This window comes from Barbatula barbatula, assembly GCF_947034865.1.
Source record: "Barbatula barbatula genome assembly, chromosome: 18".
Classification (NCBI taxonomy): Eukaryota; Metazoa; Chordata; class Actinopteri; order Cypriniformes; family Nemacheilidae; genus Barbatula; species Barbatula barbatula.
This window is the reverse complement of record NC_136781.1, coordinates 8,869,372-8,883,706: the sequence shown is the minus strand read 5'-3', so window position 1 is coordinate 8,883,706 and position 14,335 is coordinate 8,869,372. Positions and strand designations below refer to the sequence as shown.

Below are 14,335 nucleotides of genomic sequence, written 5' to 3'. Positions count from 1 at the left end.
CAATAAAAATGAATATCACTCATCTGCGGGGTGTTTTTATTTATTACTTCCACATGTCACATTTCTCAGGCGCTCTCATCGCTAACAGCTGTTCTTTCAAAGGACCCAAAACGCGGCTTCCTGTTGTGTGACATCACAGTAATTTAATCTATAAAACAAATTATTGAGAGAAACATTTTCAGAAATGACAAGACGATGAGAAATGTTTGTTTCTGTCTCTCTTTGTTACCTCAGGTATTCTGTATAAAGGAGATGGTGAGAATGTGTTCCTTTCCCAGCTCCCTCCCGTCATCAGCACCATTATGGGCAATGGCAGACGCAGGAGCATCTCCTGCCCGAGCTGTAATGGCCAGGCCGAGGGCAACAAACTGCTGGCTCCCGTGGCTCTCGCATGGGGCATCGATGGCAGCCTGTACGTCGGCGACTTCAATTACATTAGACGCATCTTTCCATCTGGCAATGTGAGCAGTGTCATGGAGCTCAGGTGAGTGAACCAGAGGGTTGATCATAAACATTATTCAGGATTCTCTATTACTGGCACCAGACAAAGGCTTCAAAATATCTGAGGAGACATTTTGAAGTGAAATTGTGAAAAATAATTTGAAAAGTACAGTAGCTAGAGGTTTTACACATGTAATATGACCTGTGGTTCTCCACACCTTAGTTTGTTGGGGATGTATCTTACCTGTCATCACTTTTTATCCTTTTTCAGTTCTATCTATTCATCGCCATTTTATTTGTCATGCATTTATCTTTCAACACAAACTACACAGACTGTGAAGAAAATATTGCGAAATTGATGTTGTAGCCTTTGTTGGATCATGTAGTTAAAGCATTAAAAATGCTGTCTGATTTAAGCGATTGAGGACTGAATTTAACAGTATACGGCTGCAAAAATATTAAGAGACTTCAAAAATAATTTGTTTTTCCGGATTTACTGTTTGTAGGTGTGTGTTCAAGGAAAATTATAATTTTTGTTTCATTCTTTGAACTAGTAACAACATTTCTGCCAAATTCCAAATAAACAAAAAATTATCCAGGGCCCTGTCATACACTCAGCAGTTTTCATTTCCACGTCCTGTGCCATGTTGTTTAAATAGCAAATTCTTTTGTGCCCATGGGCGTGCTGGTCTGAAAACAAGGTGTGTTCAGGCACATTGTTGCTGATTTTGCATATTTTGAGGCAACTGAAATAGACTGTTGAAAAAGACCAACTGACCAACTGAAAGCTAAAAGATTATTATTGTGGACAAATCCATCTTGTCCTGTAGATGGTTGGTCTGCTCGTCTTAGTAATATGCGAGCAGCATTCTTCTCCAGAAGAATCCTTTCCGGAGAAGGGTCCAGTCTTTGCTTTTTCAAATTCCGATGTGTAAATAGCAAATCCACCATGGCGCATGTGCAACTGGATCTTAAAGGGAATGGGAGATGAATCTCATCTTGGTTTACTGCATGTTTTGCCCAAAACACACCCATGGCTCATACAAGAAAAGGGACAGATTGGCTTTTAGAGCATTATTCCCTTGGTTAAACTAGCAGAAGTGGATTTGGACACGCCCTAAGTGCACTTGCACCTTGCACTTAAGACCGTTCGCTTGGATCGTTAAAATAGGGCCCACAATGTTTGCAGGCTCTACTGCAAAATATACATAAACAAATATTGTATTTAAACAATACAATAGTAATGTTTTATATGAATTTTAGGATCAGTTAAAAAAAGAAATAATTATGGAATAAACTGATTTTTTTCACAATGTTCATGCATCTTTGCATTCTCTTAGTCTTTCACATCGCTGTTGGGTGACTTGCCTGAGGTTCAACAGACACTAGACTGGAATTGCCATAAAGGCAAAACTATAGTGTCGTCAATTATTAAGCGGTTGTTTATAGAGACTACTATGAAGCTTGTTGAAAAAAGTAGACTGTTTTACCTAAACTAATGTGTTTTCTTTTCCTTTTTCAAACTAACCCAAGAAATAAGGATTTCAGGCATAGGTAAGTCAAACAACAATGATGATTTACTGTATGAGAGACGTGCATGTATTATGTACAAGATTGGAGATGGGGTAACATAATTCTTCCTATCAAAACCATCATTCAGCCCATGACCCTAAGGACAATTTTTATTATAATATTTAAAATAATGAAACGTAATGTCTAAAGGGTATCCAGCCCAGTTATTAACGCCCGAAGATGTCAAAGCACATTTTGTGGAAATGTTTATACATCATCTTTTTATGACCGTCCACGGAAGAAAAATATTTGCTGAGGCCATCCAAGTGCACGTTGAACTATGATGCGATGACCGACACTCTGGGAAGAACGGTTTTACATTTTCACATCCAGATTTGACACAGGTCAGTGCCTTTTGAGTGTGAATTGGATTTCAAACAGGATATTGATTGAATAGTTTACACTCGGCATCCCTTAAAACCGCTTTTGATAAAAAGTGAAAAGGTTTATTTAATCCCCGAGGAGAAGGTCACACATCTCCACACCGTCCTGCACGAAGTCTCGCTGCGTGGTCATTTAGCCGCTAATGACACGTCTGGAGAGGCTGCACTAACTCATTCAGAAAGGAGCCGACTGATTGGAAGACGGAATTAATGAATGCAAATAAGCATAGCGTTATGAAAAGCCATCAGTTGTTGACAGTCATTAAGATATGCATATCATCACCACATCTCAGAGAACCTTTTCCCGCAAGGGACTGAAAGATGATTGAAATGATTTGGCTGTCTTGAAGTCGTCATCACAGCCTCTGCAAATACGTTTCAGTCACATCACATTTACTTCCTTTTTTGCGCTTTCTTTTTTCTTCCCCCCCATCTGTCACGGGCTCACACCCTTTTGATAGATCCGAAAAAACACTCCACAATTCTCTCAACGTCTTTAATGATATTAATATTCTAATCAGTCTCTCATTTCATCTGCCATCTCCAATTGCAATGTCAAACCAATAATTTATGAGTCGCATTGCTCGGGCTTGACAGCAATCTAATGTCTTCTCTCATAAATCCTACTGTTTATATGTCTCTACCCAAGCAACAACCCGGCTCACCGATATTATCTGGCCACGGATCCGGTGACGGGGCAGCTGTATGTGTCGGACACCAACTCCAGACGCATCTACAGCCCGCCGGAACTCTCGGGTACGTCAGCGCCCCAGCAGAACGTGGAGGTGGTGGCAGGCACGGGAGATCACTGTCTGCCTTTTGATGAAGCGCAGTGCGGCGATGGAAGACCGGCCACAGAGGCTCTTCTCACGGGACCCAAAGGTATTGCAAAAGTGCATTGTGGGATTGTTAGTGCTAAATATATATTCAGAGGAGTGAATTCCTCAGTGGTGGTTCCAACTTGGCAACAGGACCGAACTGAAGTGTCTGAAGCGCAGAATGCACTTTGATTGACATGAAAGATCATCCCAAAGCACTGTAAGCTTTTAACACTGTATTATGTCGGGAAGTTTTTGATTGGCGCTTCAACCAGGGAAATGGGAACTGTCAGCCCCAGGATAGGAACTAAATAATTTGACTGAGCCAGACACAATGGATTGATGAAACTCCTTTGAAGGATTTGTGACTCCACCAACATAAATTATGAAGTGTCACTCTTGTCTGCAGAATATAGACAACATATTTCAGCAACATCCATGCAACTCTCCATGCAGAAAAAAACTGCTTTCATAGTTTTCTAATAAACCACAATGTCATTTACCATTGAATGGGTGTACTGCATGACAGATGAAGATATCATATTTCACACATGACTGTAATGTAGACAGGTATGGAATGCGTCCAATTGATGGGACGAATTATAGCAATCCACATAGCGGGCATTGCCGCGATACAAAGGTGCATTCGTGCATTTTCCTCAGGTGGGACTGAGATTTCTGTCATAGCCGTCAGTTCACTCTTGTTTTCATCAGACACACAACCCCTCTGTGTGAGTACTCCACCGGGCACACCTGTACCAAGAAGCAGTTACTATAGCAACCCTCACTTTCATAATTTGGGTTTTAAAGTGGGTTTGATGCTTTCCCACTCCAAGCTTTTGTCAGATACCCCGAGCAGATAAACAGACTAGGAGCGAGGAAAAAGAGGGAGGGAGAGATGCTCTAATACATCCTATTCCACTTTCTCCTTAAGAAATAATTCAGAAGTGAGAAGCAAGATGTGAATAATTGAGGGCAATGCTTTCTGCAGTGACCTGAATAATGGGAAGCCAAACACGACACATGTACCCGCTGCCTGCATCAGGCGAGCGGAGAGCGCAGCTGTGTGACCCGCACATTTCGTTCCTCTGCTCTTTTCTCTCCAGGGATCGCCATTGACAGGAACGGGCTGATCTACTTTGTGGACGGGACTGTGATCCGGAAGGTGGATCAGAACGGCATCATCTCGACCCTGCTGGGTTCCAATGACCTTGCTTCTGCTCGTCCCCTGAGCTGTGACTCAGTTATGGACGTTCATCAGGTGACAAAATAAAATGTTCATATGATTAAAAAAATGTATATTTATTATAAAATGAACAAATACCTCAATGCCATTATTTTTTTTGTATTTTAACTTGTTTTAGCTGTATTCTTGCATATTATCCGGTTGATACTGCTTTCTGACAAGCTTTCTGACAAGCTACTGTATTCAGTAAATATGTTGTGAAAGGGCTTAAAAATACCAAATATATTACATCTTTTTACAAAACAAAACCAAGCCCTACTGATAACGCAATGAAGTAATTTATCGTAATTTTTTCAATTCGATGAATGTGATTATGTGACTTCTGTGAATATCTTTAATATGGACTAAGACCACGTCAAAGATTAAAATTTGTTAAGAGCGCCAATTTATTTTGTGGTTTTGAATAAAATAATAAAACACTATAAATAAAATCACCAATTTATGATTATTAAAACATAGATGTTGAGATTTTAATTTATAATATCATCAGTCATATAATCTTATAATAATAATCCTTTGCAGCAATAAACACATGACTACTTTGATGCTCCTAATCCCACAATAGATTATGCAACATTAGTTTGGATTTCACAGACAAATGATTTCCCCTCTGTTAGATCCAACGCTGTTGTTTATGCTGCACTTTATCCAATCCCATTTGTAAAACAACATACTAGACCATTTATATTTATACAAGAAGACAGTTACGTAAAGAACAACAGCTTATCAGACAAACGAACAGCTGCTGATTCAACGTTGCATTATTTCTCTTATTTATCTCTCTCTTTAGGTGTCTTTAGAATGGCCGACAGCCCTGACTGTTAATCCAATGGATAACTCTCTCTTCGTGCTTGATGGTAGTGTAGTTTTGCGGGTCACTGAAGAGGGGCAGGTCGGCGTGGCAGCAGGCAGACCCCTGCACTGCCCCATGCCTTTTGCAGACATCTCAGTGACAGAAGCACAGCGAGCCACGCATACACATCTGGAATCCCCCAGCGCCATCGCTGTTTCCTTCGGTGGAGTCCTGCACATCGCTGAGACAGATGAGAGAAAGATGAGTCGCATACGCAGCGTGGCACCAGATGGCGAGATCACTCACCTGGCGGGAGCGCCTTCAGACTGCGACTGCAAGACAGACGTCAACTGCGATTGTTACCTAACAGGAGATGGGTTCGCTAAAGATGCTCGGCTCAACGGGCCCTCCTCTCTCGTTGCTGCTCCGGATGGAACTCTGTACATAGCTGACCTGGGAAACATACGGATACGCATGATTGGAAAAAACAGGCCGACGCTTAACAGCATGGGTTTGTATGAGGTGGCTTCATCCAAGGAGCAGGAGTTGTACATGTTTGACAACAACGGAACGCATCAGCATACCGTCAATCTGATCACTGGAGACTACAAGTATAACTTTAGCTATAGCAATGAGGGAGATCTGACTTCAGTGTCTGACAGTTATGGAAACACTCTGCGAATTCGCAGGGACACCAGCCGACTTCCCGTCCGCATCGTTGCACCTGACAACCAGGTTATATGGCTAACTGTAGGCTCGAGCGGTGGGCTGAAGACCTTGGGCACACAGGGGCGTGAACATGTGCTGCTAACTTACCATGGCAACAGTGGTCTCCTGGCAACCAAGAGTGCTGCCAATGGATGGACAACATTCTATGAGTAAGGATGTTCAAGAGCTTCAGCTTCTTAGTCATATTTCCTAATCTATTAATAATCATAAATATTACTATTAACTAATTCACTCAAAAAATGTTTTTCAAAATGTCTGTTGAACACAAAAGAAGATATTTTGAGAAATGGTCCAATGAGGATGTTTTTTGTTACCAACATTCTTGAAAATATCTTCTTTCGTGTTTTGCAGAGCACAGAAAGTCATACACACTGTTCAAGATGAAGGTGCTTAAAATGTAGTTCACAGTGATGCCATAGAAGAACCATTTTTCGTTCCACAAAGAACCATTCAGTAAAAGGTTCTTTAAAGAACCATCTCTTTCTTACCATTTTATAAAATGAAAAACCTTTTTTCACCACAAAGATTCTTTTGTGAAACAGAAATGTTCTTTATGGAACCATTAAGACAACCACAAGAATAGCAAAAACAGTCTTATCAACCACAGAGAAACCTCTGCTCAAGCAACACTACCGTATATAGAATTTTCTTCAGAAAATGTGAAAATCTATTGTTATTTTATAAGGTCTACCGTATGTCAGTGTTTGTGGTTCTTTCATTTCAAGCATGTGTGACAAGACTGCTAAACCAAGTAAATAATTTTTCTAAAAAAAAAATACAGATACACTAGTGTTTTTATTGAATTGCATTTAATTTCGTTCAGTGCAGCACAGATAATCTTTCTCTACTTTTCAATCTTTCTCATAGCTATGACTCAGAAGGGCGACTGACCAATGTAACTTTTCCTACTGGAGTGGTAACCAGCCTGGCTTATGACATGGAGACTGTCTCTAAAGTAGAGCGAGAAAGTTTTGAGCGAGATGAAGCTGCAACTATGACTAAAAACCAGTCAGCCATTCAAAGTGTACTTACGTTACAACAAGGTAACCCTTTTTACATTGAATGCTAAACACAAAATTGATTCCTGTGTCAATTGACAATATGTACTTTGTAAGTCGCTTTGGAAAATGCATTTATTCCAAATGTAAATGTGTTATCTGTGTTTGTTTTGCAGACCAGCTGAAGAACAACTATGTGTTGGGGTATGACCATTCATTCTGGATCCTATATGCAAATGGCATGAGTACACACTTCCAGACAGAGCCACACATTCTGTCAGGTGCCTCCTCACCTACACTGGCCTGCAGAAACATGACTCTACCTGATGACAGCGGACAGAACCTGGTGGAGTGGCGTTTTCGCAAAGAGCAAACTCGAACGAAGGTCACAGTGTTTGGACGCAAGTTACGAGTACGTACTGAAATCTAATTACGGAGACGAAATCAATATTATTCTAATCATAGCGAAAAGGTACAGTAATAAAGGTCCAATAAAGAATCCCAGGAAGTAAAAGTTACGTTGTTTTAACATTGGATAGTTTAAAATGATAGAGCAAGATTTCTTGCTATACAGGATTATACAGGACTGTAAATGATTACGATGTCAAATTTGGCATGAAGATATCAGCCAGCTGTACTAAGAATATATGACAGTTTAACTACCGCAAAACAAATCTGTTTCAGAATTGATGTTGACTAGGTTTGAAGATGATTTAATAGTTTGAACAAGTGCCTGAGTGTCTTGGTTTTATAAAGTTTTGAACAGACTATTAATCAAGAGACTCATTTTCACAAAAAGAATATCAGTCAAACGTTTTTTGGCATCGGCCAAGACTCCTGCAGGAGGCAAAAAATAATCTATCATTTTGCAGACGATTTTCTGCCATTTTTACTTTTGCTGTATCAATTTTGTGTCTTTTCTCCACCTGTGCTCGAAGGTAAATGGACGGAACATTTTGTCTGTTGATTATGACCGAGCGCTGAGGATTGAAAAGATCTACGATGATCACCGTAAATTTCTTTTGAAGATTGGTTATGACATGGCAGGTCAGCCCAGTCTCTGGATGCCAAGTAGCAAGTTGCTGCCTGTCAACCTCACACGCAATAGCAATGGGCAGTTGAGTGCCATTCACTGGGGTTCGGTCTCGGAGAGGATTGAATATGATGGACAAGGTCGACTGCTGTCTAGAACATTTCCTGATGGGAAGACCTGGAGCTACACTTATCTGGAGAAGGTAAAGATCGGTGTAAATAGATTTATTGATGTATGTGATATATTATGTTATATGTATGTGTCATATACTACGATATATCAAAATGTGTCAAGAGCTTTTGTCATTTGTCATAAAAAATGTTTTACTTCGCAGAACGTCTACTAAAAATGTGTACTAGTACCATGGCAGGGTTCTACAGTGCGACATGCTGCATATGTTGCACATGCTACGAAAATATTTTGTCTGTGCTAAGAATACATTTACCAGTGTAGCACGCGAGCGATACTGTTTTGCTCGTGTTTTAGACAGAGTCGCTTGCTTGTGTGAGGTGTGTTTGTATATTGTATATTGTATATACATGTAAAAATATTTCCTGCATGCAGTCTGTAAAAATACAAATATTATATATTAGTCCATCGGGACACACTTAATTTCCTTAAAACATGGTACCTATACATGGAGCCATCATTTACCCGGCCTAATGATGCTTGAAAGGCGTGAATGTCACATAGATGTCATCCTTGTTACTGGAAATGGTTTTTTGCATTGTACTTGAATTACCTAGTAAATAAACACATGACCTTGAAGTTGCAAGCATTATACTTAACCAGTTGTAGAAACACAAATTTATAGAAAATAACAGAAAAAACAACTAAATTTTGGGTTGGTTAAAAATATTATTTATACTGTATATATTTAATATTTAGATAACATATTTATAATAACTTAAATTTTTATATAAAAAAACATAAACAGTGATGATGGAGTCCCCATCTATTCTGGCCTCTTATTCGTTGCTATTGCTTTATTATTTTGTCCAATTCATCTATTTTTCCATTACATATTATATTTACTGTGACATATTGCTGATGTCTTTCTGAAACCTTGTATCTCCGTATTTCGTGATATTTATTTTTTGCTATAAATCATTATAATACCTCACCTTTTATAAAAGTAATAAATACAAATAATTGTATTTACTTAGTTATTTCTTAGGAGTACAGTGTTTTTTCTGTGTTGTCAATTTCCTAGAAAACAGCTAGCTTGGAGATCCTAGGTTTCAGAAAGACAACAGTGATATACGTGTTAACAAAATAAATAAAACATTGTACTAGATATATTCACATAAATAAAATAGTAGCCAAGACGGATGTCTACATGACAGGAAGGGGTTTTGTTTTTCTTTCCTTTTTTACATATTCCAAACCCACACTCCATGATATATTGTGCTCTCCCTTTTTGCCACATAATTTATCTTAGTATATACCTGAGTTTACTGCTTTATAAAATTCCATACACCTTGTATTTTGATGGCTGAATCTGAGCATTAAAAGCAAATATTGTACATAATGCCATCTGGGCATCCCTTTTGGCCACAACTGGATGTTTTTAATGCCCAGAAAATACTTGATGTCTTGTCCTTTTGTCATTATCTATGTTATTCCATTTGTTTTTATTTTCTAAGAATATTTTTTTGTACTTTCTAGTCCACAGTGCTAATACTGGCGAGTCAGCGGCAGTATGTCTTTGAATATGACCCTCAGGGAGGCCTCTCTGCAGTCACCATGCCCAGTGTGGCCCGTTACACTATGGAGACCATCCGCTCAGTGTCTTACTTTCGTAACCTTTACCATATGCCTGAAAGCAATGCCTCTGTCTCTGTGGACTACAGTGAAGATGGGAGACTCCTCAGAGTGGCACAACTGGGCACAGGTCGCAGAGTTATTTACCGCTACCGCTGGCACAACAAACTGTCCGAGGTTCTGTACGACAGCACCCGTGTTAGCTTCACCTACGATGAGACTGTGGGTGTCCTGAAAACGGTCAATCTGCAGAGCGAGGGTTTCATTTGCACCATTAGATACAGGCAGCTTGGCCCACTAATAGACCGGCAAATCTACCGCTTTAGCGAAGATGGGATGGTAAACGCCCGCTACGACTATGCTTATGACAGCAGCCTGCGCGTGACAAGTATTCAGGGTGTTATCAATGAGACGCCACTGCCCATTGACCTCTATCAGTACGACGACATCTCAGGGAAGGTGGAACAGTTCGGGAAGTTTGGCGTCATATATTATGACATCAACCAGATCATTTCCACCTCTGTTATGACCTACACAAAACACTTCGACGGACACGGTCGGATACGAGAAATTCAGTACGAGCTCTTCCGCGCTCTGCTGTTCTGGATCACCATCCAATATGATGACATTGGTCGTGTTACTAAGAGAGAGATGAAGATCGGCCCTTTTGCTAACGCTACAAAGTACGGCTACGAATACGACGTGGACGGGCAGCTGCAGGCTGTGTACCTCAATGACAAAATGACGTGGCGCTATAGCTATGATTTAAATGGGAACATTAATCTGCTAAATCCCGCAAACAGCCCACGAATCATGCCTCTCCGTTACGACTTGCGAGACCGTATAACTCACCTGGGTGACCTGCAGTATGAGCTGGACGAGGATGGGTTTCTCTGTCAGAGAGGATCTGAGATCTTTCAGTACAACTCTAATGGTCATCTAGAACGGGTTTATAACAAGACCAGCGGTTGGAGTGTACAGTACCGTTACGATGGTTTGGGAAGAAGAGTCTCCACGAAGTCCAGCACCGGACAGCACCTGCAGTTTTTCTATGCTGATTTGAGCTACCCAAGTAGAATAACACATGTGTACAACCACTCAAACTCACAGATTACCTCTCTATACTATGACCTGCAGGGACACTTGTTTGCCATGGAGATCAGCAGTGGGGCAGAGTTCTACATAGCCTGTGATAATATTGGTACCCCATTGGCGGTCTTTGGGAGTGATGGCATTCTCCTCAAGCAGGTTCATTATACGGGTTATGGGGATGTGTATTCTGACTCCAATCCTGATATTCAGCTGGTGATTGGGTTTCACGGAGGACTTTACGACCCTGTTACAAAACTACTTCATTTTGGAGTGCGGGACTATGATATCATGTCGGGTCGCTGGACTGCACCTGATTTCATGCTTTGGGAGAAAGTCGGCAAGGAGCGGGGTCCGTTCAATCTGTACATGTTCAGAAACAACAACCCTATAAGTAAAGTGCAGAATGTTAGGGAATACTTAACAGGTATGGCATACATTTTAACAGGATCTGAAACTAAGGTTGGCATGCTTTAATTGTATGATTGATTTTTGTTACAGATGTGAACAGCTGGCTGGTCACCTTTGGGTTCCATCTCCATAATAGCATTCCTGGATTCCCAATTCCTAAATCTGAGATGAGCCAAGCCTCTTATGAACTTGACAAAAGTCGAATGTGGGATGACCTAACAGTACGTTAATTACAACATCTTTTTAAAATTTGGCGATGAAATATTTTTTAAAATAATTGTTAAACATATAATTGTTATTGTTATTGTTAAACAATAACAATGGCAAAAAGTCATTTTAAGTAGATCAGTCAAATTTCTGATTTTGATTTATTTTGCTTCTCCATATTTTATTTAACACTTATAATGTTTCAGTGTGGATTGAAAGGTGTAATTTTTTACCTTTCTTTTGCCGATTTCTAGTTTGATACAGAAAAGCTAATTCTCTGTAGTTTGAATACATTTTGAATTACTGTGAATTAAATTAAAGTGCTTTACATAGAAATGATTCACAAAGGAAAAACGATACATTATTCGCAAAGAGATTGTTAAAAAAGTAAATGAATTAAAATCACACAATTTTTTTTATTTAAAATTATGCTAAAAAGAATAAAACCGAAAGATAAGAAGACTGATATATTCTCATTTTTATTATAGAAGCATTCTTTCACACAAAGCTTATTTATATACCATTTAGTATGAAAAAAGATGTCAAAAAGCAGTGTTTAATACATGTGTGTACAATACATAGTAATTTTAATAACTAATAATCAGATATCCAAAAACTGCAAATGTTATGTTGTTAAAAAATATATATAATTTATAAATATTATGTTTCTCTATATTTTAAATATAGAAAATAATAACTAAATAATAATAATAACTAAATTCTAATGTAAATAATTTATTGGTAAAGTGAACACAATACTATCTTAATGTTAATAAAGTTACCTTTTTCACATGTAGTGTCTTGCCTTAAAAAATGATAGGTTTTTACTTTTTTACAATTTAGGCTTTCAATGGGGGTCATATTTTTTGTCTTTCAATTATCTTAAAAACATTGTGTATGATTTTCATCTGACATCATCCCTTTGATTTATTTTTCCATCAACTGAAACTAGAGCTTTAGTCTAACAGGGACTCTGTCATCTTTTTCAGACCAGCTTTGCAGTCCAGCAGCACACCATCCGACAAGCTCAAGCATTTCTAACATTTGGAAATCTGCCAACGCTCGAGTTTGGTCATAGCCAAAGGGCTGACAAACCCTGGCTGTGGTTTGCCTCCAGCGATTCACTGATAGGTCGCGGGATCATGTTGGCTCTCTACAAGGGTATTGTGATAACTCGAGCGCTAAGCCTGGCCAACGAGGACTGCGTCAAGGTTGCCAACATCCTCAACGGCGCCCTTTATTTAAAAGACTTGCACTTTATTATTGAAGGCAGAGAAACACACTACTTTGTGAAAATGACTTCTCCTGAAGCAGACCTGGCAGCTCTACGGCTCACCAGCGGACGGAAAGAACTGGAGAACTCTGTGAACGTAACTGTGTCACAGTCCACAGCTGTGCTGGGTGGCCGCACCCGCCGCTTCGCAGATGTGGAGTTCCAGCGGGGGGCTCTCACCATACACGTGCGCTACGGCGCATCCCTTGATGAGGAACGCGTGCGTGTATTAGAGCTGGCCAGACAGAGAGCTCTGGCTAACTCGTGGATGCATGAGCAGCAGCGGGTACGAAACGGAGAGGAGGGATCTCGACTGTGGACTGAGGGAGAGAAGAGGCAACTTCTTAGCAGTGGACGGGTGCAGGGCTTTGATGGATACTACGTGCTGTCAGTAGAGCAGTATCCTGAGCTAGCTGACAGCGTCACCAACATTCAGTTCCTCAGACAAAACGAGATCGGCAAAAGGTAGTGAACAGACTGCGGTTTTTAAATAAAAGAACAAGTTAATTGGGGGACGTGCTGTGGTTTGACACGTGTGACATTTTCAGAGAGTTTGTGAAAACTCGACTTCTCTTGGTCTAACAGCGTATTGAAAAAAGACCAATAAAGCAACGCTGTGCGTTGTGAAACATCAATGTGTTTTCTCAAAGGCCTTAACAAGGCTACTGTTGTGGAGCACAATGAAATGATAAACTTAAGAGTCAAGACACAAGCCTGATTCATAGAAATATTCATTTCTTTATTTAACTATTTATGGATTGTTCATTTTTGCAAGCACTATTCAAATATTTTAGAGATATAATGTCGTACCTTTTGAAAACTGAAAGTGTTTACATATGCATTTTACTGTACCACTGCAAAAACACCACACATGATGTCAGGTGGTTTACTGTAGCCAGCTATAAACTTTACACTGTAATATTTTTATATTTATTCAGATTGGTCTTACTTTGTGTGTACGTTTCATGAGATTCGTAATAGGAAAGTCTGTTGGTATCATGTCATTTGCAACGAAACCTCCCTTAAAATATGATTTTTACGAACGTTTTTGTGCTATTTATTTTTTGTTTGACCTGTTATAGTTTAAAGTCAAAAACAACATTGTTTAAAGTGACAGAAAAGATAGATTTTTTAGCCATTTCTGGTAAGGTAACAGAATAAACTGTACATATAATGAATAAAATGGCAGCACAGCACAGAAAATATGTAAATGTCTGTACTTATGTAAATGAGTGTTTACCTGTATATTTTTAAAATGAAAAGCAAATATTTGCTTTTGTTTTGGTTACAGGTCGCAATGAAAATATTTATGAAAATTGTTTGTACTTAAAAAGAAATAAATGAGGAAATGACTTATTTCTAAAGCTTTTTTCGTTCTCAAACCAGAACGTTATAAACATAATACACCATTACCCCGTTTAATGGAAAACATAAGTCTGCATCCAGGCAAAACAATAGTGATTAACCTCTCTTGTCACACTGCTAGGACTTTGAAGTGAGATATGAGAACTTATGTAAAAACATTTTAAATTAAAGTCACAAGAAAAAACTTGCATTCATCTGCCGTGGCAATAGTTG

At 39.3% G+C, this 14,335-nt stretch overlaps 1 protein-coding gene across 3 annotated transcripts in view; it reads left to right on the top strand.

Moving 5' to 3' along the window:
• Window positions 1-14,118, top strand: part of LOC306907679 (teneurin-3) — a gene marked incomplete at its 5' end in the record, with an annotated part of 74,741 nt that extends 60,623 nt beyond the window's left edge. For all 3 annotated transcript variants that reach the window (XM_079479967.1, XM_079479969.1, XM_079479968.1), the window contains 11 exons: window positions 235-484; window positions 1,975-1,995; window positions 3,046-3,278; window positions 4,321-4,475; window positions 5,251-6,131; window positions 6,850-7,025; window positions 7,157-7,392; window positions 7,919-8,215; window positions 9,682-11,293; window positions 11,368-11,498; window positions 12,474-14,118. In XM_079479967.1, the coding sequence (XP_079336093.1) occupies window positions 235-484; window positions 1,975-1,995; window positions 3,046-3,278; window positions 4,321-4,475; window positions 5,251-6,131; window positions 6,850-7,025; window positions 7,157-7,392; window positions 7,919-8,215; window positions 9,682-11,293; window positions 11,368-11,498; window positions 12,474-13,226 (4,745 nt within the window). In that variant the 3' untranslated portion in view covers window positions 13,227-14,118. The remainder of the gene's footprint in view (window positions 1-234; window positions 485-1,974; window positions 1,996-3,045; window positions 3,279-4,320; window positions 4,476-5,250; window positions 6,132-6,849; window positions 7,026-7,156; window positions 7,393-7,918; window positions 8,216-9,681; window positions 11,294-11,367; window positions 11,499-12,473) is intronic.
• Window positions 14,119-14,335: the final 217 nt, after the last annotated feature.